This window comes from Hippoglossus stenolepis, chromosome 18 (assembly GCF_022539355.2).
Source record: "Hippoglossus stenolepis isolate QCI-W04-F060 chromosome 18, HSTE1.2, whole genome shotgun sequence".
In the NCBI taxonomy this organism is placed as follows: Eukaryota; Metazoa; Chordata; class Actinopteri; order Pleuronectiformes; family Pleuronectidae; genus Hippoglossus; species Hippoglossus stenolepis.
In genome coordinates, this window is record NC_061500.1 from 9,700,645 (window position 1) to 9,728,327 (window position 27,683).

At 42.8% G+C, this 27,683-nt stretch overlaps 1 protein-coding gene across 1 annotated transcript; it reads left to right on the plus strand.

Moving 5' to 3' along the window:
* LOC118125731 (E3 ubiquitin-protein ligase UHRF2) lies at positions 1 to 26,400 on the plus strand. The gene is made up of 16 exons (XM_035184643.2): positions 1 to 354; positions 7,690 to 8,091; positions 9,588 to 9,901; positions 14,999 to 15,217; positions 15,506 to 15,615; positions 15,713 to 15,899; positions 16,875 to 16,998; positions 18,608 to 18,715; positions 18,814 to 18,918; positions 19,034 to 19,140; positions 19,610 to 19,772; positions 19,877 to 20,014; positions 21,272 to 21,506; positions 21,727 to 21,875; positions 22,206 to 22,304; positions 22,478 to 26,400. The coding sequence occupies exons 1-16, from the start codon at positions 202 to 204 to the stop codon at positions 22,622 to 22,624; spliced, it is 2,760 nt and encodes a 919-aa protein (XP_035040534.1). The 5' UTR covers positions 1 to 201; the 3' UTR covers positions 22,625 to 26,400.
* Positions 26,401 to 27,683: the final 1,283 nt, after the last annotated feature.

Below are 27,683 nucleotides of genomic sequence, written 5' to 3' on the forward strand. Positions count from 1 at the left end.
GACACCTCCTGCGCGAGCCAGTCCGACGTTACCTCTGCAGAGGAAAACGCGATGGACCCGTAAACACGCGCACACATTTCTTTTATCTCTATCGTTGTTGTTTGTTTCCGCCTCCTCTCCGCCGCGGTGAACGACGTTCGCGCGTAAAACCCCGCCGCTTTCTCCCGCATTCATTCGAGGCGTAAACAGGGCGGCGCAGCGATGTGGATCCAGGTTCGTACTATAGACGGGAAGGAGACGCGAACCGTGGAGGATCTGTCGAGGCTGACCAGAATTGAGTCTCTACGGCTGAAAATACAGGACATCTTCAACGTGGGCCCGCAGCAGCAGCGCCTCTTCTACCGAGGGAAGCAGGTAAACAACACTCGTGTGCCACAGCCATTACGCACCGGGCGCTTTTGCAGGGAGCTCTTGCTGGAGAGTGGTCCTCTCGGCGTTCGAGCCCGTTTCGGACCCATGCGAGCTTCCTGTTTTGATGGGAATTCACCAGTAGTTCTTGCGCAAGAGCCCCCCCCCGTGGGGTACGCGGGGTGCCGTCCCCCTCGGGGAGGTTAAAAAACCTGCCGATCAGACCTGGATGTGTACGGTCGTGTGATGATGAACCACTTTCACGTTGTTTGTTGTGAGGGATTGAGGGAGAGCTGCGTGCAACAAATGGCTCAGACGTGTTTGTTTACATTGCTGCGGCCATGGAAAGTAGTGCGATGAAAACAAAACCACCTCCACCGCTCGCTTGTTCAACTTAATCAACTCCACAACTACTGATTGACACATGCACCAGCCTCCAGATCTGTGGTCTGTGTTTGAGCTGCACGGAGCCAGGCAGACACCGCCGAGGCTCGTGCGTTATGATGATAGAACGATAATTGGAGGGAGGAGCGGACTCCACGTGCCCTGACATCTATAAGCAAGTGTAGCAGCAGCAGTTGTGTTTACACGCTGGTGTCACTACTGTACACACTACTGTACACACCTCTCTCTCTCTCTCTCTCTCTCTCTCTCTCTCTCTCTCTCTCTCTCTCTCTCTCTCTCTCTCTCTGCTGTATAGATGCCCACCTTGGCCCCACATGGCCTGACAGTCCAGTGGTGCACATGCAACATCTGCACGTTTGTAGTTTATCCAGGATTGTCTCCAAACACTCCTTTCAGTGAAATATGAATCTGGCTTGCAAGGGGAATAATTCAGGACTAGTTTAAAATCTAGCCATTCTCACTATGTAATAAACAATTAGTAGATAATCAAAATGTTATATCCTGTCAACATTTCTTAATCTTTCATTTTTCAGGTTGCAAAGTGAGGTACATCTTTACGTATATATTCTGTTTTTCTGCTACGTCCTATTTATACAAGTGTGGTTACATCAGCAGTGCAGCCTGCAGTATATGTCTGAGACTCTTTATGTTCCGCAAAGCTATATTCCTTTACATTTCCATCACACAGTGAAATGTCCAAAACAAATATCTGTATTATATGTTTTTGAAAAGTTTTTGCTTGACTCCGGACATCACACATCACATTATCCTATATCCTACAGAGAACTTCAAATACATACAAGTACTGTAAGAAACACATATTTTTGGGCCAGTGTTATAACGTCACTTTATCCTGAGGTGGAAACACATTGTTATTCAAGACCAAAGTCAGACTAAAATAATGTGTCTTTAGTCGTCAGGCTATAACAAGGCTGGAATATTTAGTCGCTGACCACACACTGTGAAATCATGTTAAGTTAAGAATGTGATGATTCATATTTTATCGCTGACAGATGTTGGTGTAGTTTTTCTCTCTCCTACAGAGAGATTGAAAAAGTGTAATGTCATTAAATGCCAATGGAAACTGTTAAGATGCTGCCCTCAGATAGACATGGACATGTTTGTATGTGTCATGAATGCATTAAAGCCTTTTTTATCAAAGGCATATTTTATGATCTAACACACACACGCACACACACACACACACACACACACACACACACACACACACACACACACACACACACACACATTCCTATTGTAAATGTAACTTTTAAAGTAGTAGATTGAAATTTATATCCTCAACTTTGAGGTGTAGTGCTGTGATTTGACAACAAATGTTATTCTGTCTGATCAGACGTCTGTATCATTAACTATTTATGTTCAAATATACAAACATGACAGAATCAATATATTACAGACAGACAGACTGACAGTCTCTTACGATGTGGGAGACGTTACAGAAGCTCTTCTATCAGTAATACACAGAAAACAGTATACAGGTCAGGATGCTGGATCCATGTTTTATTTAGCATCGTAGCAAAACATTACAACGCTGATATTAACACGGCATGACTCAGCCAAGACGATTATCCCCCGGGAACTAAACGGCCTACATGATGTGTTGATCTCACATTATTGACATTTTGTCACACTTTTCCTTCACTCACGACGAGCCAGACTGTCTCATAGCCCGAGAAGTTCCTTTTATAGCTACTTATAACCTACTTCTTGTTGTGTAATTAAATGATAATGAAGCCGGGCAGACGTGAGATTCTGCGTCACGATCGACGGGTCCATTATCCTCTCTGTTGTCGTGCTGTCGTACACTGCTTGTGTTATTGTCTACTCTGTGAGGCTGTAGTATATACTGCACATAATATAAACAGTTTGGAATGGCGATTATAGCACACTTTCTTCTCGGTGAAATCCATTGTTTAGCTGGCGTTTGTTATTCATGAGCTATTTTAATTGTTCTGAGCAGTTTCTCTCTTGTGCAACTTCAAAACACCACAGTGACCAAGCACAAAGCAGGACTGTCCTGCTTTAAACCCCAGAATGTACTCAACAGACGGGCCATACAATGTCCTACCTCTACATTTGCTTCATTAACACTTAATTAGGCTGTGTTGTTAGAATCGTCTTCACTGTTGGAGCTGTGGCTGCAAAGACGGATCCCATGTAGTAAACCCAGTATTTCCTTCATTTCACAGGAAAGTGGAGTGGGGAGGGTTGATTAGGGGATTTCCACGAGTTAAGTAACACAAGGAATGAGCCTGTGACACGCAGCGTGCACTAGCTATTGCCCTTACATGCACGCAGCCATGCCGGCGCTCTGTTAGGATTTAGACTCGTAGCAGAATAACTCAGTCTAATTCCCTTTTCAAAATGGCGTCTTGTTTTTCCCTCCAGCTCACTGCGCACGCTGCCTCACCAGTTCAAAGTCACGCTTGCCCTTGAGTCGAAAGGGGTCTCAAGCCAGCAGCCGCACAACTTTGCCTCAGTGTTTGTTTGTTAGGGTTTTCTTTTTTTTTGTAATGGCTTTTTCAATTTGCCTGCATGCACGCTCCTCGTCGTGTCTCTCTCTCTCTTTCACTTTGAACAACGTCTTATATCACTCACATTCACGAGCAGGCTCACACACACCTTCCACTGTCCGTGCGGCCTTTCTGCTTGACGCCTACTCTCACATGCACTGGAGCCTTCTCATTTACCAATTTAAAAAAAAGAAAGCTTTCGGAGTATTAACTGCTTTAAACCTCAGCTTGAAATGCGTCAGTCTGCTTCACATATGAGGCTGTAGTTCATTTGTTTTTCTCCCTGTGGAGGCAGCAACATGTTTCACGTTGAAATAGTTGGGCCGTCTCCTCTGTTACCAAGTGTCGGGCTGTAGGAAAGCTTTACTGCCTCCTTTCGCGCAAATAGTTGCTGTGACCTAGATATCGTCACAATTTGATTATACATGCATTGATGTCGAGGCTGCTCGATTGATGGGTTTCCTTTGTGCATTGCTAAGCTGTAGATTTTTTCGTAGGCAATTCCAGGGGAAGCAGATTTGGCTGCAGCCATGCATGTACACAGTCACACCCTTCTTCGACAGATAGGCCGAACAAAGAGCAAAGACAAAGGGGGGGCATTAAACCTAGTCGAGAACTGCAGGCTTTTCCAACACTCCCACATGTTTTCATAGTTTTGCCACTCCTTCTCTTAGCTTTACCTCGCTTAGTGCTCATATGTCCTATCGCTGCACCGTCGACTCATGCACGTGTGTTGTAAATAGTACGGCTTCCTGTGCTATTTTTTTTTTCTACTCAGATTACCAGAGGAGTTCTCGGGCCAATAATCCCCGCCTGTATTTCTCACATGTTTGTCACGTTTGGGGTATTCTTTGAGTCTATTATAGCACATGTTAAACGTATAGAAATTAAAAACATTGTCACGATCCGTGCCTTAAATGTAAACATAAGAAATAAGAAACACAGAATAGCAACCGGCAGTCACGTCCAAATTGATTTTCAGCTTATTTAATAGACAGTCAAACGCTGCTCGGGAATTCAATCCAATGCTCTCTAATTATTAGTACTCACTCGCTACCTCTTAAAGTTATTACACAATTCATACTTACATAAACACAGTTGGAAATGCAATAAAGTGAAGGGTAGGTTTTTATAGCCCCTTCATAGATAGAGTGGTATTTAGGAACCACTGCTTTATGTAATAGAGGGAAGTTTGTCCAAAGTAGCTAATAAGTTAACTCTTTATAAATTTGGACAACAAATTAACAAAACTGAAATATGTTCCTTTATGTGGACGAACGTCGAGCTGCATTTTGGAAGAAGATTAAATGACTGAATCAGAACGAGGGACAACAAAACCCACAAGATGGTGAAGTGTGGCGGTAGATGGCACATCCCATGTCATTGTTTTTGGGAAATCTGACCTGTTTTGCTCAGGGGAAAAGGGGTGAGGAAGAAATGTAGGAGTAGGAGTTTGGGGTTTGGATGTTGTTCCTGTGCACAAGCTGCTAACGTCTGCCCCTGCTATGAAATCTCCTCTCCACCCGCTGAGTGGACCGAGTTGTGTTTCACACCTTTAAACCTCTTTTTTTAGAACTACATGCTGATATTGAATAGGCCTCCGTGAATTCTTGATTTATTGCTCTGACTCCAGCTATTCTTTAACAGCTTGATATGTTTTTATCATTGTTGGGCAGGCATTGAAACTAAGTAAGTGTTGCTGAGTGGCTTCAATTTCAGAAGGATTTCTGCATTAAGAGCAGTTACAGCCTTAAAATATTACAGTATTAAAATAATAATATAAAAATATAATTGCGTGCAACCCTAGATTCTGTCTTATAAAAGCTATTATTGGATGCAGATGCAAAACAATACAAAACAGATTTGTTCAAGGACAAGATGGGTGTCAGTGTAGATTTTGTCGCAGCAGCCACAGGTCTTTGTCTTGTCTTTGTGTGACGCTCTCTCTGTACTTGTACTTCGGTGTCTGTTACGATAAGATATTAGTGTTTGAAAGATCACCTTTCAAATTGCAAATGAGAAAAATTAGCCCCGTGGAGATGTTCGTTTTATTCCTCTGTCTCTCTCTCACACACACACACACACACACACACACACACACACACACACACACACACACACACACACACACACACACACACACACATGCACACACATGCACAGATCTGGATTTCTGATTTGTTCGAGCCCTTTGAAAATTATCTAAGTCAAGTGTCCGTGGTTTGTGTAAAGCTTTGTTGTGATGTGTGCTCGGGACTGAAATCTCCCCCTGGAACACATAGCAACATTTCACCCAGTCACATAATAAAGATACGAGGAGCAACGTGCTTTTTTGTTCTGCATTATTAATGATGAGGAAAATGTCTCGTCTTTTATGATGTTACTCGTCCTACACAACAGAAATGGTCAACGTGCCAATATTTCTGTCGGATAGACCTTGTCCCTGCGTGAATATATGAAGCATTTTTCCTACCCCTTGCCTGTTCAGATGGTGGTTCTCAGTTTCTGAGCTGGTTATGACTGAATTCGTGGCTGTAAAACCTCACAGCGAGACACTGATCACTGTGATGGCGATGAAGTCACCGTGGAAAAGCAGGTACAATCAGCACGGATGAATTTATCAGGTTTGGTGCAGTGCGAGAAATTCTGTGTTTTCCTTTCACTTGAGTCTAACCTCGCATCAACAGCGCGGCTGCCTGCTGTTCAGGACGCCTCGTTTCTTAATGCAGTATCAAGTGGCAAAAAGACAGATAGAGAGCGGAGGACAGACAATTACTGAGGCTAAATCGAACTCTGAGCTCAGAGAGGGAGATAGACAAAGAGCAGATGTAGACCACCAGTGAAAGACAGACAGACAGACAGACAGACAGGTGAGTATAGCAACCACTGTATGGCTGTGTTTGCACCGCTGCTCCTCTGATCTAAATTTCATGAGACTATTAAAAAATGGGGAGGGATGGGGAAATTGCGCTCGCTCCCTTCTACCGCTCTCCTGCTACACGCCTCCAACCGCTCTCCTCCTCGCTGTCAAATAACGAAGGGGAGCGAGAGCGCGAGTGGCGGCCATGCTTGTCTCTCCAGCACAATGGGCTTGTGGGTTTGAGGGCTGATAGAAAAGCTGATGTCTGTAATGAGTTGGCGCGTCCGCCATAAGCTCCATTCGGTAGGCAGTAGCCGTACTGTATACTTAACAGGAGATTGGTTGTGGTAGAGGAGAGAGATATGGGTTTTTCGAAATGGGGCCCTCATCGTTTTTTTATTTCAAGAGCTTGTTTTTTTTTTAGCGAGAACCATTTTCCGACGCCCATGTGCTACGCTGCCTGAAAGGATCCTGCCGTCACTGATGGCTGTGGCGGTGGCAGTGGGTTGGTGTCGGCAGAGATTGTATACATGATTCAGGTTCATGGGGTTGGGGGCGGGGGGGGGTTGACGGGATGCTCTCCTTTGGTTGTCATAGCAACCCAGTCATTTCTTTCCCCACAGCTACATCTCCTATCACTTTAATTCATGCATTCGTTTCTTTTATTTCTTTTTATTTCCAGTAGAAAACCCGGCGTGGGGAGCGAGCGGAGCTGCAGCTCAGTATCCATGTTGATTGTATTACATGTGTAAAAAACAATCAGTTCATATATAATCAGTAGTAAGGACAGGATACCAGTCATAGGTGTTGATGTGTTTCTTCACCTGTCACAGGCTAAATCAGTGGAAGCAGTTCACCTTGTACAGTTATACGTATTTAATCAGTGGCTGAACATTTGCCCATTTGAGAGCAGACAACAGATGTTGTTGCTGTGGACTCCTGAGCAACATCCTTAAACACCACTGGTGTGTTTAAAGGCATGTGGATTTATTGAAGTGCCGCATGTGTGTGTGTATAGAATTGGGCTCTGTTGAGTGCACGATCAACCCACGGTTGTTTTTATTCTCACTGTGCTCGACGTTGTCTCCGTCTAACGTGTTCTTTGTTTGTCCTTGACAAGCACCCTCGTGTAGCTGTCCGAGGCAGCGGTGCTCGTTTCATCGCGTGGGATGAGGAAATTTGGGGAGGAAAAGAAATTGAGAAGGAATATCTGTGGCATTGTTCGAACACACCGTCTCTGGGCCTGGTAAAAATACGATGCAGTCGTTGCCGTAACAACTAGTTGACAGAAAATCTTTATTAATTAATTGATGTAGTGACGTTTTCAAAACAAGTCTGGGCTAAAATATGTTTATTTTCTTTTTTATATTTTCACAAATTTAATACCTTTGGGGTTTATTGTTATTACTAAATTTGCAATTAACATATAATCGGTAGATTAATTAACAATGTAAATAATTGCTATTACTTAGCACTATATACAAGTATTGCTTTTGCATCTGTCCATTTGTTTGTTCATATATTTCTTTGCCCTTTTAGATGGAAGATGGCCAAACACTGTTTGATTACAACGTTGGCCTCAACGACATCGTCCAGTTGCTGATTCGCTCTCAGACCGACCCTCCAGACAGCCCCGTCGCCAAGGACTTCTCGGGCGTCGCCTGCAGCTCAGCACCCCCGCCCGACTCCCGGTCTGAAAGCCATAACTCCCCAGCTCCCGCCCCCCCTGCCGATATGGAAACCAACACCAACAAAGACAATGACGGCGGCAGCAGCATCACTACCAGCATCATTAAGGAAACCAAGCCGGACACCAGCGTCACCAGTAACTCAACCAGTAGTACCAAAAATGGCTTCAAGTCCTCCAGTCCAGTACGGGACACCCAGCCCCCTACATCCAGCAGAAATGCACTCGTTGACCCAGGATTTGGTGTGTACAAGGTGAGGATGACAGCGTCAATATTAAAAACTATTTGCAAGATTGTGCATGAAACTGCCCGATCAGCTTCTTTGCTAAATAAAATGTAATAATTTCATGACCAACGAGCGAAGTGACAGAGATTCTTTGGGGAGGGCTTCACGTTTGAATGTCAAATTAAAATACAAACCGAGCTGATCACATGCTTCAGTGATGTTAAAAAACGTGAAACGACCTTGTAAATGTGAAGATGATTTGGTGTCAGTGTTTATTCTGCAGTAGCATAAGGAGCGTCTATGCATTGGCCTCTCTAGAGTGTTATACACCAGACATTACCAATAGAGAAAGCACAGGAAGGAATCCGATTTTTTTCTTATCTAATCTGCACCAGTCTTCCATTTTATCCCTTTCGATCGTGCAGTACCCCAAACTATTTAGATATGCTGTTCTAGCGAAAACAAATGGAACCTACTTGTATTGATGTGTGTCCTTGTGTGAAAGTGCATGTGTCGGTGCCAAACGTACCCTTTTATTCACTCTATCGAAGTTCGCTATCTGGTAACCTGATTGCCTTTCATTTCCATGGAGTATAAAGCTCATGGCTCATCTTTCCAGGGAGGCACATGCCAAACCACACATAAGAAACAGGTCTTTAAATTTCTGTCACTAACCGACGTACACATTACAAATAGTGGACAGTCAAAGCTAATAAATCCGAGAGTCTATTCTTCTCTGCTCAGTTGAGTGTTACTGATCTTTGCTGGCTGGCTGACCCACATGTCTGAGAATTATTGTGTAGGACTGGGCTCTGCTTGTTGCCAAATGTCCAAATCCAGCATGCAGCAAATATCAATACTGTAAGTGTAAGTATATGAGCTGGAAATTGTGCAACTTCAGTGGATATCAAGGTCACATGCCTCGACAGGCTTTCGGCTTTTACTCAGTATTCTCAACCAGATACGACCAGTGGACGAAGTTCATCTCAAGAATGCATCGCAAAGATTTGAGAATGCACATCATGTAACACTCATACAGAGAATTGAGAACATTTTTGGTTTTGTTTTTGCTGCACGTCTCCCTTTATATCAAATTTTTATTTTAATTTGTTTTTCTTCCAGGATTATGTTGGTAATAGTTCATATATGTCATCAAACAAATCTATTTGCAGACTTAAACCTTGTCTGAGATGGTAAATCCACCTGTTATCAGTAATTTGAAATACAGTGAATGAATCAATACACAAATAAAATCACAGTAGTCCACGTTTTAATCAGCTTCATAGGCAGAAATCATAAAACAAAAAGCGTGTGATGGATTTCCTATTCGTCTCTGAAAATAGATTTTCACACTGAACTAACAACCTGTCTCCCCAGGGCATGAAACATTTTATCTATGTGAAACTTCCATTTAAATTATGTGAAGTGTAAAACATGCAGAGACGCCGGTGTGCTTCTTTAAACAACAGACAGATGGGTGCGGGAGAGACCAGGTGTTATTTCTGTCTTTTGTGTCTCCTCAGATTAACGAGCTGGTGGACTGCAGAGACGTCAGCATCGGCGCCTGGTTTGAGGCCTGCATCGAAAATGTGACAGAGGCTCCCAAAGGACAGATAACGCCCCCCAAGGGCAAGGTGGGCCGGCCCCCAAAAAGGACTAACGGAAAGCTGGAGGCCGAGCAGGCACCGGCCCCCGGCCAGGACCAAAACATAGACAGTAACAGGAATAATGTTGTGTTCGCCTCGGAGAGCAACGGAGCCTCCACCTCTCAGACAGACTCTGCTGCAGAGAGCAAGGAGAGAGAAGAGGACATCATTTATCACATTAAATACGATGAGTAAGTGATGGCTCAATATGCTGCCGTGTGTTGCTGCTGCTGCTGCTGCTGACTTCGGTTGCAGTGACGAGAAACTATTTTTAACGGGTTTCAATGAAAGGGCACGGGGGTGGGGGGGGGTGTCAGGGAGCTGCAGTGTCAGGGTGGCAGCTTCTGGGTCGGATCAACCGAAATCACCCTAATTGCTGTTTAGGATTGAATTCACGGTGCTGCACGGCGTGAATGTGCACGTTCCTCACTGCATATGCACAACCGAAAATGATTTCGGTTCTTGCCAGTGATGCCTATGTTAAACACTCAAGGTGCGGTTGTGTGGCATTCTCGATAAAAACGTGCACCAAACATTATACGTGCGGCTTGTGTGTGTGTGTGTGTGTGTGTGTGTGTGTGTGTGTGTGTGTGTGTGTGTGTGTGTGTGTGTGTGTAGTTGAGTATATGTTACGAGTGACTGCAAGCATCAGTACGAGTGGTTTGGCGCATTGGGAATTGCAGCCTCTGCTGTCTCCTGGCAGTCCTAGGGAGCGGAGAGAGGGGGTTTGTGTAGTCGATGCTACAATTTGGACTCGTATCTCTCGCGCTCTCCCGCTTTTCCAGCAAATTCATTCAGAAGCCCACGTTTCCATGGCAACTCACGAGTTCTCAGGAGCATTACTTCTTTGCTTGCCTCCTTCAGCTTTGTCTGTAATTGCTGTGAACATGCCACTGGTGAGACATACTCTCCTTCGCTGCGCCTGTCGTGATGCGTGCGTGCATGTGTTATTCTGTCATGGGATGCTGTGCTAGAGTAACGGTATCATGGGTTGTTGAGCATTAAATCTGTGGAGGTTTTTTTTCATGCACACATCATTCCCACTGGATATTACTCAATATTTAATCTTCAGGGTTCTGCTTTTATTAGTTGTTTCTTCGTTTGCAACAGCACAGGAGTGATCCTGCAGGGACGGCCCAATAATACACCCCGTGTGTGGCCCCCTTCTTTTTTAAATATTTTTAAATATTTACCTTCTTGCTTGTTTATTCAGATTATGCTTTTTTTGACATTCAAGAGGGAGATATAAAAGACAAGGTCCCCTGATAGTTTAAAACCCAGGACATCGCAGTAATATGTGGATTGCGTCATCACCATCTGAGCCACAAAATATCCTTAGCAACAAACTACAACGATTTTCTGTTCAATGACTGCTTGTGTAACTTGGCCTCCAAAAAACACTCAGTATTCTTATCTGTCCTGAGCGTCATTCCAAAAGAGGAGGGTGGGTAGCATCGCTTCGCCTTCACACATACCCCTGTGCATTAAGCCATTCTGGACCTTTGTGCAGAAAGAAATGAGCCACAAAATCAGAGAGAGCTGCTCCCAGGAACTGAGATTGTGTGTGTGTGTGTGTGTGTGTGTGTGTGTGTGTGTGTGTGTGTGTGCGTGTTGCTCCAAAACAAGACAGCCAGATATAGTTTCATGGTTAAATCCTGGCTAAGGCAGCTATAAATTATGTTCACGTAGCTTTCACATTGAAAACTTACTAGTAAGATTAACATTATCTTCATTATATTCAAGTGTTTCTGCTTTGAAGAGAAATCTAAATGGATAATATTTTATACTTTTTCACCCTTGATATGTAGATATTTAAACCAAAGAGAGGCTTTGATTGGCTCTGTCGAATTATAAAAAACACATTTGCAGAGGAAGAGATCTCACCAGGAGTTAAAGCTGCGGCAGTCGGCCATTATCTGAGCACAGCTGCTACCTGTGTGCTTCAGTTTAGCTTCGCTTTCTCACATGTAACAATTATCATGTATAGAATTATATAAGGGCTTTAACAACTAAGTTAAGTGTTTTTGTTGACAAAATCTGATTACTTTTACAGCCGAAACTTTATATCTGTATATTCTTACATTAGCTCAGCTTCAGTGTGTTCCTACATTACATGATAGTATGTACTACATTTTAAACTTAAAGTGAGTTAATATGTTTTTTTGAGGAATGGAGATTTTAAGTAGGAGAGAAATCTCTGCCTCCACATCAGAGAAACATACTTCTGATTGAAAATCACCAAATTGGTCCCTTAAAACCTCGGCCTTGTGACAAAACTTTAAAACGCCTCATTGTGAGATTAAAGTTGTTTCTAATTTATTTTTTTAAAGTTAGAGCTTTTCATTTTGGCCTCAATTACGCACAAAGCCCAGGATAAGAGAGGCCGCAGTCACTTTCCTTTACTACTGAGAAGCAATTATATCCTGATAGCTTGTTTAGTGTCGGAGTATTTCTACCTCATGCTGCTTATCAGTAAATTGAGGATTTCTCATTTTCTTCCATTCCCTTTTCTTTACGGTGACTTCAGTTAAGCACACACAGCACTAATGGTGGCTCCAGAACAGAGCGGCCCCGCTGTCGATAAATCATATCAATTTCACAACTGATGAAATAAGTTTCTGAGATTCATTTAGGCGGACTTTGCTTTTACAGGGAGTGTTGACATGATTTTGGTTTCTTGTTTGCCTGAAAGTCTTTTTCCCGTGTTCCCAAAACTCCGGCGAGAGTTACATTTACTTTGTAATGTGAGAGGTCGGGTCCGGCCACTGTGACGACTCTGTGTGGAGATTCAGTTCTGATGCGGCAAACGTTAGAATTCAGACGCCCAGGCTTTGCTGCTGAGGTTCTTTTTTTTTTTTTGGGTGCCTGTGAGATCTGCGCACACGAGACAGTTCCAGGCCTGTGTGGCCTTAAACTCGTCTTCTCCCTCTGTTCCCCTCGTGTTGCTCTGCGTGTTCCCCTCCTTGTTCATGCTGAGTCCCATTGTGCTCCCAGGTTGATGTTCCTCCGCTGTGTGTGTGTGTGTGTGTCTGTGTGTGTTTAGTTGCTTGTAATAACCCCCATCCCAAACCCCTCCAACTAAAAACCACAGTAATCCCTTGGGCCTAAAAAAGGAAATCCCTGCACTGTGCCCCAGCCTCTTCTTCTTGACTGTAACAACTCTTACAGTCTGCCCCCGCAGGCCCTCTCTCCAGCCAGTTTACAATAGCTTAAAATATGCACCACGGCCCAGTCAGTAACCAGGCAGAGCTTAAGTGCACACGTTCGGACTGGAAAACAATGTCAAAATGTCGGGTGTTGTAGTTAACATCAGTAATTTTTATCTGTAGCTCAGCAGGCAGTCTGCTGGTTCTGCGTCAATGCAGGCTGTTTTGAGAAATTACCCAGTTTAGGCCCTGCTTTCCCCCCAGAAAATGCAAACACGTGGTGCTCGCTCAAGCACACAATCCTCCACTTCCCCCTTCACTTCCCACTGTGCATGAGGACTCGAGTGTGCAGCCCTGTTGTGCAGCTAAACTTCAGCGGCAACACATTTCTCGTCTGTAAGCATAATTCCAGCTATTGGCAGGCGAGCGAGCGAGCGAGCTGTCCGTTCATCTCTGAGCCAGGCCAGATCCTTACAGCTTAATTATGATTGGCAGACAGGAAGCCTGCACAGTTAACCTCACTTCATCCACTCCAACGTAGACATTTAACACTTGTTCTGCTCTTCTTTGGTGAAAGGAGGAACATTTGAAATGGTATTAATTGCGCCACAGATTGTGCCACAAAAACAACAAAGACCCTTTTCACCAACAGAAAACAATAAAAACGTGTGTTTCTCGTTGAGTCTTTGATGAATCATTAAAGGAATAGTTTGATATTTGGCAAATTGTGTTTCACCTGCCTGCCTGGAGTTAGATAAGAAGAAAGATGCCTCTCTCATGTCTGCTGGGTGAAACAGGGGAAACGGCTAGATTTGCTTTGTCAATTCCACCCACTAACCCCTAATCTTTCTCTTTTATTTAATCTGTCCAAAAACCCAAGTGCGAAAAGGACACGTCGTAGTTTTACAGGGGGTCATGTGTCAGACTATTTATTGGCTGGGGGACGTAACTTCCTGGAGTCTCGGCTAGTTGCCTGGCAACCTCAGGTGACGTCAAAGACGACAAGACCAGCATTGTGGTTAGAAGGTGAAAAGGCATATTTCCCGAAAATGTTGAACCATCCCTAAAAGACATTGCCGTTCATTTCAGTGGGGTCAAAGGTTTAAATCACACCTGTTACATCTCAAATGTTTCTGTTATGTCTGGCTTCCTTAAAACAAATGTTGGTCCTGTACAAATACGTTCTGTGGACTGACTCATGTCTCCACACACAGGAGTCCAACGTTCACTAAACTAAGACCAGTGTTTTGCCAGTGGCTGTAAGGTCGCTGTATTAAATTTAAATTTGGGCGGAGGCCATAGTGGTGAAAATCCATCTTAATCCTTGGCTTTAAAAACCCCCAGTCAGAAAGCTGTGTGCAAATGTGTCATAGAAAGAACAGGCGAGTCTTTGACAATCTGCAGGACTTGACTGATGGTTTTGTTTTGTAGAGGGAAAAATGTAGTAAAGTTATTTATGTTAAATCATTTTTCACGTTCTGTGTCAGAAGTGTTTCTGACACAGTGTCAGGGAGAAAAAAATCTTATTGCATCTGTGGAATTTGCCCTGAGGACATAACGTCTAAATCTGGTCGTCCATGTTTAAATCCACATGTTTGGTGCGGAAAGTATTTTTGGCCGTGTTTCAATCTGGGTTTTCTTAAAGTACATCTGTGCTTAAACGTTTGTTAAAATGTTGTGCTTTACTGATTTTACTGATTTGATAGAAGGAGGCAGATCAGGTGGCTGAAATCACATTTGAATAATATGAGGCCAATTCAATTGCTTAATAATCAGATTTTCCTTCTTTTCGTTCCTATTGTTGAAATGCATGTTCCTGCACAGGGAGGTCTATATCTTTATTGCATTCTGTGGCTTACTGCATTGAGCTGTTAAATAGCTTCTATTACATCCATCTGTTTCTACAGAACACATTGTGTTGTTGTATAATAGCTGCTTTTTACTGGCCAGAGTATTATAATGTTTTCCTGAGGATATGGACATTGTTCATTAGGATACAAATGATCAAGTTCTCATTTGCAGCTCGACCATCTCATGGCTCATAAGGCTAATTTATGTAAGCAATTCTCAAACAAATATAAATATTTCACACATCTAAACCTGCCCCCCCCTTTCCCTCTTTCCCTTTTCTTTCTCCCGCAGCTACCCGGAGAATGGCGTGGTGGCGATGCGACTGCGGGACGTGCGGCCACGCGCCAGGACCCTGCTGCGGTGGGACCAGCTTCAGGTGGGCATGCATGTGATGGTCAACTACAATATGGAGACGCCAGATGAGAGGGGCTTCTGGTTCGACGCCGAGATTCAAACGCTCAACCAGGCCTCTCGCACCAACAAGGAGCTCCGAGTCAAGATCCTCCTCGGGTGAGGATCTTCCTCCTCGGCGGGAGGGGGGGCGTTAGGCAGAACTATTACATTTTCATATCTCTTGGCCAATTTTTTGTTGTTTACCAAGATGTGTGACTCCTTTTTCATGTGTCACACTCTCAGTAACACATCTTTACATCTTCCTCTTTGGTTTTCTGTTCTCGTGCTCTCATCTCTCTCTCTCTCTCTCTCTCTCTCTCTCTCTCTCTCTCTCTCTCTCTCTCTCGCTTTGTCTCTGCCTTTGTCTCTGCCTTTGTCTCTCCGTGTCTCTCGCCCTCTGTCCAGTGGTCCCGGAGATGTGATTGGGGATTGTAAGGTTCAGTTTCTGGATGAAATCTACCAGATGGAGAAACCAGGAGCTTGCGCACTCTCAGCTGCAGATGGACAATTTAAACGTATGCACAGATGCGGTGAAACTAGTGACAAAAACTTTATATAACGTAGCACTGCCGTACCGATCATCAACCTATTACTCCTTGTTCTTGGCTGCAGGGAAGAGCGGACCAGAGTGCAAGCACTGCAAGGCCGACCCCGAGGCCGAGTGCCGCTTCTGCTCCTGCTGCGTGTGCGGCGGCAAGCAGGACGCTCACATGCAGCTGCTGTGCGACGAGTGCAACATGGCGTTTCACATCTACTGCCTCAACCCGCCGCTGGCCACCATCCCAGACGACGAGGACTGGTGAGTGTAGCTGAGCAATTAGCCTCGAGATGCAGTGATACACAGCAAATTTAATAAGGTTTATTAATGGTGTTGGGTATGAGCTGAAGTGCATTTCAGCAGTAATTAAACGGTGATTGAGGTTAAAGTCAATATAAAATAATGACACGACGCAGACACAGCTGTGAGTTTATCTAATGCAGTGGCTTTGAAAGTGTCTCTCTGCCAAATAGAGATGAGGGTGTGAATAAATGTCTGGCAGTTACTGCAGAAAGAACCTTCCAGCATCATGCGCTGCTTTACATTTCTTAAACACACAACTGATGGCAGCATTCATAACTTGTATTTCTACTTTCCAGGATCTATTCAAGTTAAATGTTTAAAAATCAAGTCCACACATGTTTTAAAGCATATGATAGTCTGATGAGAGCAATCAATTGTTTGTAACTATGTTTGGCAACAGACATAAAGTACCTTTTAATGTTCTTATTACCAAATCTCAGGGATTTCTAGCTAATTTGGGAAAGCATTTCTCTCCTTCTACCTTAAATTATGTTCAAGACGTTTGATTTGATCTCACTTTATTATCAGAAAGAATAAATCTGAAATGTGTCTTGCGTCCCAAGGTGTAGATCGTTTCACTCAAATAAGAAAACACAACACTGACCCAGACATTGTGAACAAATACTGCAAAAATATAATATAAAATCATTGCAACCAGTTGTATTGCTCACATCCATATTTACTCTACACAGGTTTTTAATATGTTCAGTCAAATATAAGAGAACAGCTACACAATTGCCAAAAAATATTTATCCAACAATTTAAGGTACGAAAAAAGGATCTTAGATTGTTTTTATTGAATATAACCGATTAAGATCTGTAACTGCTGGATTACAGATATTAAAACAGCTCTTATTATTTTGAGCTCACTTGTCACCAAACTCACGTACACACCTTCCTGTAGCCTCAGAAACGATTTCCTCTCTCTGCCAGGTACTGTCCCACCTGTAAGAATGACACCAGCGAGGTGGTGAAAGCCGGAGAGAAGCTCAAAGCCAGCAAGAAGAAAGCCAAGATGCCTTCGGCGACGACTGAGAGTCAAAGGGACTGGGGAAAGGTGAGAGCCGCCGGGTGGACTGACAGCTGCTCTGTAGCAGCGCAGGTAAAACAGGAAACCCGAGCGGAGGCCCGCGGTTCACCTTCAAACCGACGAGAAGTAGCAAAGTCTACATGGATGAATATGGAGAAGAAGTTTGTGTCAAAAGTTTCTCAGCGATATTAACTTTTTCCAGATTTTAAATAATACAAAAAATGTGTCTCTTTTAGTGGGCATGCTTAGGCCCATGTTAGCAGCTCAGTACAAGAGATAGACAAAGGATTTTCAGCTTTATGATAAAAAAATGTGTCCTATCACAACCATGTTTCTGATAATACCTGATAATAATGTCCCGCATTTTTTAAACGTTACATTTTACATCTGGAAATGACATTATCAAATCCACTTGAGACCGAATCCAGACAATGTAACACATCGGGAAATAATCAAAGAGTCACTTAAAAGAAGACAATAGCTGTGTCTCAGTTCAGGGACAGCGTCCTTTGGAGACCGATTGCGTCACAAAGACACGATCGTCTCCTTCGTGAGCTGCGTAGACCGTGTAGGTCGCGTCCTCTGAATTGGGACAAAGCCATAGACGTCCTCAGGGTTTATATTCAGGCATTTACATTTTATTCCAATTACTTCTTGCAACCCTGTTCATTCCTCAGTGTATCTATGTTTAATAATGTGTTATGTTTAGAGTAAGTTGTTGTCTGCTCTGTGTTTTGTGTTATGCTTAATCTGAGTTTGTATGTTCCTGAACACACCCCTGATCAGAAGGTTTTAATCCAATCCACATGCGATTTATTATCAATTTAATTTAAGCTCTGGCTCCTGGAGCAGATTAATGATGTTGGCGTGATTTATAGCATTCGGTTCCTCTTTTCACTTCGTCACGGTGCTAGAGGGCAATGGCTGGAAAATTACTTTCAGACTTTTTAGTTTTGGTTGGCAAAAAGTGAAATTATCTCATTCTAGTTGCTGAGGCAGAAAATAAGACAGGACGACAGCTGACATGTATTTAAATTTGTTTTTTTATTTTTCCCCCAAGCATCTGTTTAAAGAATACTCTTTAACACTCTTACTCCAAAATCTCCTCCGTGGCAACACGTTGAGATATTGTGTGGCTCATTTCCATTCTGTCCTGGCTGCGACTCTGACGCTCCGCTCCGTGGTGTAATGTGAACAATGCCATTAAGCATGACTTAGCCACTTTCCTGGAACTGCCAACGGAAAAATAACTCCTTTCTTTACCAGAATGCTCTTTTCTCTGAGGGCTAATTGAAAACAGCCTGGCTTGTGTGTTTGGGCACCATTTAAGTGCAGTGAGTCACACAGCATTTTAACTTGACTTTTACATTTTCGCAATTTGATAACGCTGAAATGAAAATTCTTCTCTCTCTGCTGAAAGTTTTTCTTTTCGATCTTTTAATGTCGCATGTTCCTCCAAAATAGAAATAAAACGATCGTCATTTCTAAAAGTAAAACGTCCTCAAATCTTCATCTTGTGATTCATTGACATACACGTCACCACCCTGTGCTTAAACATCACACAACTACGAGTTTTTTCATGCACATGGACCTTTTAATGATGTTTTTGTGTTCTTCCTTCTGGATGTGTTTGCAGGGTATGGCTTGTGTGGGGCGTACTAAAGAATGCACAATTGTCCCTTCAAACCACTATGGACCAATACCTGGAGTTCCTGTTGGAACCACCTGGAAATTCAGAGTTCAGGTTAGCTACCATGACGGTGCTTCACATGTTGATCAACTCTCAGTTTACTTATTAATTTGATGTTATCAGTACAATCTAAAATGCTGTTATCCCTTCAGGTGAGCGAGGCAGGTGTTCACAGGCCACATGTCGGTGGTATCCATGGACGCAGCAACGATGGCTCCTATTCGCTGGTGTTGGCCGGGGGCTTTGAGGATGAAGTGGTGGGTTGTTTGTGTTTTTGTTTTTTTAAGATATTTTACAGTCATATGAAATAAAGAACTATGGGATTTTTTTATGGTATAATTTGGCAATCACTTTTTCTGTGGTGTGTTGCAGGACCGGGGCGATGAGTTCACCTACACAGGCAGCGGGGGGCGTGACCTCTCGGGAAACAAACGAATCGGAGAGCACTCATTTGACCAGACCCTGACACACATGAACAGGTATGACAGTGGCCTTCCAACTACATACGTTTGACCCCATTGATACGATTCATTACTTTAAGGTGCATAGAAATGTTAGTGCAAGATATAATATTTGATATTATAAAAAGGAATGACTGCTCCTGGACTCAGTTCATGTTGAATGTCTTATTGAATTTCTCTCCATTGAGTCACGTTTAGTTGGTCAAACTGAAAAACTCTTCAATGATATATTATCTGAAGGTATTTATTTAAACAATCGTGTCTTAGAGGAAAGATTCAAACGGGCCTCATCATATCTTAAATTAAACTTTAAAAAGGCAGAGCTCACATATTTTTTATACATCTTTCTGGTTTTTTTTCTTCAAAAACAAGCTTAAGGGATTAATTTCCTAATAACAACTGATTCATTAACATTCATTAACATCCCAAATCCTTGGACAGACTTAGTAAACACAAAGCTCTTTCCCTTGGATCCCGGCTCCTGCAGGGCATTGGCCTCAAACTGCGACGCACCTCTGAATGACAAAGACGGGGCAGAGTCGAGGAACTGGCGGGCGGGGAAGCCGGTGAGGGTCGTGCGCAGCTCCAAAGGTCGACGCATCAGCAAATACGCCCCAGAGGAAGGAAACCGCTATGACGGTATTTACAAGGTACAGACACGCTTTTTCCTAGAGGTTAAAAAAAGACTTAGAAAAGACTTTTTTTCAAATTTGATGACCAGTATTTAATGCTTTATTTGCATGTGGATTTTAAGGTGGTAAAGTACTGGCCAGAGATTGGAAAGTGCGGTTACTTGGTGTGGCGGTACCTGCTGAGACGGGATGACCTGGAACCAGCACCGTGGACGCCTGAAGGACTAGAGAGGATCAAGAAACTGGGCCTCGCTGTTCAGGTCAGACTGGGAATGTGCCCGCACGTGTTTGTGAACATCTCTGTTTACACACTAGAGATATCCCATAATGCATCTCTATATTATGGTGGGGGAAATTTCTCAATTCGTGGACGACTCTGTATCGAGGCAGAGACGGAACATAATCGATTTTTTAGCGATGTCCTGCCGCTGCATAATTATAACCAGAACAGACGCGCATTGTCTGAGTGTCGTCCCTCCACTCTCCTGCCGACCTGTGTTCACTTTACACTTTAGCAATAAACAGCAACACTAATCAGAAGTTATTAGGACCTGAACAGTACTTCCATTTACTTTGTGTTTGTTAATGCGCTCTATGAATCGTTTGTGAGGCTCGTATTTAAACACGATGCGCACAGCCAGGACATCAGGGTTAAAGTGACCGGAACGATCCAGATTTATGATCCGACCAACTAACACACACACACACACACACACACACACACAAACACAAACATACACACACACACACAGGCTGCAGATAGGAGAGAATTACATCCCGCAGATTCTTTTTTAAAGTTAAAGTTTAGAGTTTGCTTTTTTTTACTTCCTCGCAGCAGAAGAAGCGACGCCTCGTTTATCCAGGAACGTAAATATGAATTCAGCAGGTTTTTATAAAAACTCAGCTCACATCAGTGTGAGTGATTAGAAAAGAGCAGAGGAGCAGAATCTCCTGTTGACCAGCGGAGTAATGGACCTCCGAGCTGCCAGGGGGGGGCAGCCTGGGCCACCCTGATAAAGTGAAGGCTAAAGATGCAGCACACAAGTCTAAACTGAATGAAGGTCAGATCAGTGTGGAGAGCACTGAGCGCTGTTATAGACCGACTGTCGTAGTCAGATTTTTTAATTGAAAACCTTATTTTGTAAATTACAGCACACTTGTAATAACGGTCTAAAATACTTTTTTAAAGCTCAAATCATGAGGCCAGTGAAGATGCACACCTCTAGTCACACAGTGATAAAAAAATAAATCATGTATAGACGGTTACTACATATCTCCTATGTTCCTTCAAATTTATCATACTTGACAAAGGTCTTGAATTTCTTTTGTTATGGTTTTGTAAAAAGTCCTAAATTGAACTTGTTGAAACCTGCAGAAATCCTGTTGATATATGTTTTGTGTCTTTCATGCTTCTTACTAAAGGCCACTATGAAGGACACCTGCTATTTCCCGTTATATACATATACATCTTTAAGATAGCAGTCCGCTTGATTTTCATTTCTCCCTTGTGTCTGCAGTACCCGCCGGGCTACTTGGCGGCCATGGCTAACAAAACAAAGAAGGAGGCCTGTGCCAGACCTGGTCGCGGCGGCCGGGGTAAGCACCATCCCGGCAGGGGGAGGCCACGGAGACAACGCAAGATCAAGGAGAAAGAGGAGTTCGATGAGGAAGACGAGGACATGGAGCCGATGGCCTGTGTGGAAGAGGAGGAGATGCAAAGTAACGGAGAGGAGATGACCACCAGAGAAAGTGGTGGGTGCTTTCACAGTTGAAGCTCAGAGCAGGTCAGACATGGTGTTTGTGAGAAGAGGACAGGTGAGAACAGCATGGGGAGCAGAACTTTCTATAAGAGAGTTTGGAAATATTTTATATTTGTTTGCTAAAAAACACAATAAGGATTCCCCCAGTTGTTTTCTTAGTTTTTCATCATTGTAGCCGGGTGGATTCAGTCCTATTCGTGTGTGTTGTGCAGAGTCGTCACCAGCAGCAGAGCCTCCGTCTAAACGTGTGAAGATGGAGGAGACCTTCCAGCTGTCAGAGCAGCAGCAGCAGTTGATCCGAGAGGACACAGCCAACAAGAAACTCTGGGATGAAGCCATGGAAAACCTCAAAGAGGGGCCGGTATGAATCCCCAGTACACACTGACACACTCAACACGTCTCGAGCTCCTCAACACTGTTCACAAAGCATCTCACAGTGCAGCAGACTGAGAGAACTAAGAGAGAACTCACTGAAAACTACTCATCCATAAAACTGAAATTCACTCAACCGGATCTGTTTCCTCTTATCTTCTGATTTCCAGACTCATCAGTCAGTTTTTCTTTGGGAGACTTCGATGTAGATATATTTCTGGAAGGATGAGACAGAAATGATCATTTTAAATTTGTGATACACTGCCTGTGACCCTTTTTCATCCGCTTCACGTGTCTCTTGTCTTTTTTACATATGAAGAATTTCCTGCGCAAGATGGAGCAGATCTTCATGTGCGTGTGCTGCCAGGAGCTGGCCTACCAACCCATCACCACCGCCTGCTCACACAACGTTTGCAAGGTGCGTACTGAGTGGATGCAGTGTTTCCACATTAATGTCCCCATATGCCTTGAGCAGAAGGCCCCCGTTTCCTGTCTCTCCTTCAATGTGTCCAACTAAATGAAGCCAAAATGTGAACAAAAATAAATAATCCCTATTGTTGTATTTGCGTATCATCTCCTCTCTCCCCTCAGACTTGTCTCCAGCGGTCGTTTCGAGCGCAGGTGTACACCTGCCCCGCCTGCCGCCACGACCTGGGCAAGGACTACGCCATGACCCAAAACAAGATGCTCCAGATGCTGCTCGACCAGTTCTTTCCCGGCTACAGCAAGGGCCGATGAGGTCGAAATAAAAACCCATTTATACGTAGAACACGTACATAAACGCACATAAGCAGCCGTTCTGTGCACCCGTGTATACCGTCAAGTACCTAGAGCTCCACTTTAAAAAGCATCGCGCACACTTACCGTACTTACCAACGGGCAAATGTATATTGCATATACAACCATTTATTGTATACAATCATTCATACACAAACAACCTCAGTAGGGACTGACCTCATCTGTTGAACTTGGACTGTCTCCATTAACTTCACCAGCCTGAAATTCAACCAAGGACATTTTTAAACCTCCCTACTCCTGCCACAAAAACGCACAAACAAAAGCAGCCCCGACTCTCGCACCCACTCATCATCTGAATCTCTCGGCTCATTTTACAGTTTTTTCGTCCGCTGGTTCCGTGAATGAACTGCACGTTGTTAGAGTGCGTACTTCTCCCCAGCAATATCATGAAGTCGGCCATTAGGTCCCTGCCAACCTGTTTGCATTTTGTGTACCACGTTATGGAGCTTCACACCAAAATGAGTGTTGTTCTCAGGTGGGAAATAAAGGAGGGAGGTTAATAGAGTGATATAATGGTAATTGTCACAACGTTGAAACGATCATACGATAGAATCTCTGTTCATTTATATACGAGACAAAGCACACAATCTTTCCTGACCTTGGAGCACTTTATTACCGTTTTGTAGGTTAATCAGGAGCATTTGTTAGCGTCCCGCTAGCTTCTCGTGTCACTTGGAACGATGCCACTGCCATGCTCCGAGCTAATAAGATTAGTAAATGTCTCACCACGCTGGGTGAACTTTCAGAGCAGAAATTGGCAGCTGTGTCCGGTTTGTTTTGAGCGTCGGATGATTTCTGGCTCCGTTAGAACCACGACTTTGTGAAATACTTTGTGAGTCCCCCCCCCAAAAAATGATGAAAGCTCTGTCCTTAGATTTAATGTGGAGTGAAAACAAGGCAAACACACCAAAGACATGAGGCTGAGAACAGATCCGGCGTAAAAACAAAAATCAATTTCTGAAAAAGTAATCACTCCTAAAAAATAAAATGCATGTTACACAAATTATAATCTTTTCTTTAGCATGGCACTTTTTCTTTCCACTTCCATGCAGCTGAAATAAAAGGACAAGATAAACGAGCACACACGTCTGGATCTCCACCATAAGCACTTTTGAAACCTCTAACACTGTATAAATATTTTATTCATCCATAAATGAAGTTCTCACATACTTGAAATCTACTAAATCGTCCTCGAGCATTACCTGAGTATTTCCTGCTATTTCCTTCCGTCGACCAGATCTAAATGCGCATTAAAGATTTACATGAGATCACAAAAAGATTTGGTTCTCTGAAATGCTCGTGAAGTGTGACATGCGCTGCTTTGCACATCGATTTCAAACACGCCGTGGTCGTCCCTGGTGTTACCAAGCAACCGCAATCAATCAGGACTCCACACAAAGACGTTTGGCATAGATATTAATCTGCCGTTGTTCTTCCTGTTAGAGCTCTGGGTGTTCGCCCTGATCTGCTTCTCCTCCATTCAGGAAAAAAAAATTAATCCAGTGAGTGATTGCACAACCAGGATGAGGAGAGTTAGGTCCAGGGAGCGGACGTGCAGCTGTCTCACTTTGTCATGATTGACTCTGAAAAACAAGGCCACTGATTTCTGTGGCCTCACAAAGAGCTTTTTAATACGATGGACCCGCACCATCAGAGGCTCAGGGGCGCTGCTGAATCGTGCAATCGCTCACCCACGTACAGTAAATGAAGCCCCAGAGTTTCTTTAAGTTGTTAATCTGTTCCATAATCAGGAATTTACTGATTTAGAATTATACTTCTGCAGGTTTTCAACAGTGCTTATGTGAAAGTTCACTGGTGCATGTGTTGTATTAATACGTTATGGAATGTTTCAATAGGTGGCGTGTCTCATTACACTTTAATACAACAAAACGCGTTTAAGTGCAAGGTAAAGCAAATTTTTTGTCTTCCCCATAGTCAGAACTACTGGATTTACTTTGGTTATTCTGGATAATGTCCATGTGGCTTCATTGCGTAACCGAGAAACTAATTTGCTTCCCCGGGTGTCACGGCTAATCTACCACTGTATACGGGATGTGAGCTTTCCTCAGGTGGAGGCGAATAAAAGAGACAAGCGCTTGAACAATATTTATCCCCCAAATCCCAGTTTTAGTTTTTCAAATATTCAAAATGTTTCCAAATGTTCAATTCCAGGTCTTAATTGCAATTGGTATTTGCTTCTAGATTGTATTTGTTTACTTCTCTAATACTAGACTAGGGGATAAAAACAACATTACACTTCTCATTGCATTGCACATCAAATGACAGAGTTTTATTCCAGCTGCATCGTTCCTATGAATAAACCCCGTGGCTCTTAAAGCCATGCTAAGCAAACCTAACAAGAAGTCTGTCATTAAGATGATAACTCAGAAGGCCATAGGCCAATAAAGACGTGTTCTACCCTGTAGCTGCCGGCTCTTATTACACTCAGTGTAAATACTAAACTAAACATTAATTCAAGACTCAACATGGCGATTGAAGAATCCTAAAATAACAAGGAAAAATTACGATACTTAAGTGAACAGATTTTTTTTATCCACCTCTGAAAGACTTTAATTCTCTGTCAAGTCTGAACAGAGTTAAAGATTATTTCTTGTTTGATTATAAGCAACTAAAATCCTGTTTTTTATTACAGACCTTTACTTATCGGTTGTTATCCAGTGGATTCAGCCTCCAGCAGTGTAAATTGTCCCTCCATGACTTTTTAATGCACTTATTGCCCTCTTTTAATGGCTATGTAACAATACCTCCACCTAGTAATGCTTGTATTATTCAGCTTGTCAGAGTAAAAAAAAAGTTTTATTTTAAGCAGCGAACAGATTTAAATTTTCCCAGTACTGAAGTGGTACTTCAAAATGTCCAGGGTTGGCAGGCCTGATGGGAACTAAAACAAAACCATTCCATGGAGAGCACGCAGCCAGCAGCAGAGCCTCGCCGCTGACCTGAGATCTGCACAGATCGCAGAGGCTCAGATAAAATATTCAAAATATTTTCCAAGTGTGAATTATTTTTGTTAGAAAGCGTCGCCCCCTCGTTCACCGACACCATCACGTTCACCTGTAACAGCCTTCAAGGTAAAGCCATGTTTTCTGCCGAGCTGAGACGACGCGTCGAAGCTGTTTGTTAGTGGTGACGTCCTCGTTTCCGTTCAACCATTCAGGATCTTTCTTTGTTTTCAACATGCAAGTACAATATGCTATATGGTCTTTAAAGCTAACTGTGATGTGCATTTCTTCCACTGTTGCTTAGTCTTGTTCGAAAGATTATTTTCTTCCTGGCAAAGCGAATCTCCCTCCTTTCTTTCTCCGCTGTGACCTTCGCTCCCTCTCCTCTCCCCCGCTGTCTCCTGCTCTCCGTGAACCTACAGTACTAACGATTTTTAGACGTCTTGTGGACGCTTGGCTTCAGTGCTGTGTTGTTTCTTTTTTTTCATTTTCTATCGCACTCTGTTGAAGAAAAACTCATTTTCTTAGAATGCTTAGTATTATCTATGTCCGTACGCCATTTTTCTACCATTTTAGTTGCTTCTCTATTTCTTATTTTAATCATTAGACATTTTTTTATGTGGCAACCTCGAGCATTGCAGCGTATGCCGGTCTGAGGAGTTCCATTGCTTCATATTGTGATCTGAAATTTTATACATGTCATAATAATACTTGATATGTACCTATTAAATATTTGGATTCCAGAAAAAAAAAGTGCTTCTCTTCTTTTTGTCCTCTATATACATTTTAGTGAGGCTACGTTTTTTTTTTTTACATTTTCACTACCGCTCCAAACATAATGGATAATTGTGATATCATTGTAAATATCCCAATGTATGTTACTGCTAATACTGTTGAGGTGTCTGTTATTTTATTGTGAAGTATTTGCTCGTTTTAAAGGGATGGTTCACCGAAAAGCTCACCACTATGCCGATGGAGTGTTTAGGTCCACAAAACACTTTATGAGTCTCAGGGTTAAACAGTGTTGCAGCCAAATCCAATACAATGTTAGTATTTGTTGTAAAATAGTACTGCTATCATGTAGTTTTGTGTATTAAGTTGATCTGTCTAGTGATAGTAATTTGTTAATTGTTTAATTGAATTAATATCAGCCTAACTTAACATAGCTCTGGGCTAATACAGTCTATGAAAGGGAAATTTGTTTTTCTTCTGCAATGTTTTTTTTTTTGTTTCCTCCATAGTCAAGTTAAACAGTTTTTCTTTGCTGTTTTGAAGGACAGCGAGGACAGACTCGTCACTATTATCGTCATCATTGAGTAAGTAGTGGAAATAGAAAATGGAGGCGAGTTCCACAGCAGACTAGTCTGCATAGAGATGGTGAGAAATCACACCTCTCATGTAAGTTGGTGCTCAACTCTGAATACTGAAAACTGGAAACATGTTCGAGGATTATGACATCATTAACTTGATGGACTTGTCTTATTTGTTACCAGTTATTTTTCCTAAATTCTTTAATGGGAAAAATTTAGCAGTGCAATATAATAAAAGCCCAAAATAAATCAATAAGATTAGAAATATAACATGTAAGTGATGGAGTCAATCAGTATTTGTACAGCTACTTTGAATATCAGCAAGGCAAGGCAGGTCTATTTGCATAGCACATTTCAACAAGGCGATTCAGAGAACTTTGCATAAAATATAAAAGGCATCAGTTCACTTTTTACTCTTGCTTGAATTGTTTACATTATTCTGAATAGGAAACCTTTGTTTACATAACTGTTCACTGCACAGACACAACTTTGATATCAGCAATGGTCCTGTGAAGCCTCCTGGTGGTGTTAGTGTGCACTACAGGCTCTGGATGTCAGCCCAGCTGCTCTTTTGTAACTGACCTCGATTTCTTCACCTCACCCCAGAAATTACATTTTGGTGAATACAAGACAAGTGCTTTTAATAATGTAGTGTAGCATTGTGCTCCACATGCAGTAGCACCTTACACCCCAGGATATTTAATTTGGTTTAAACATGTACGTTGT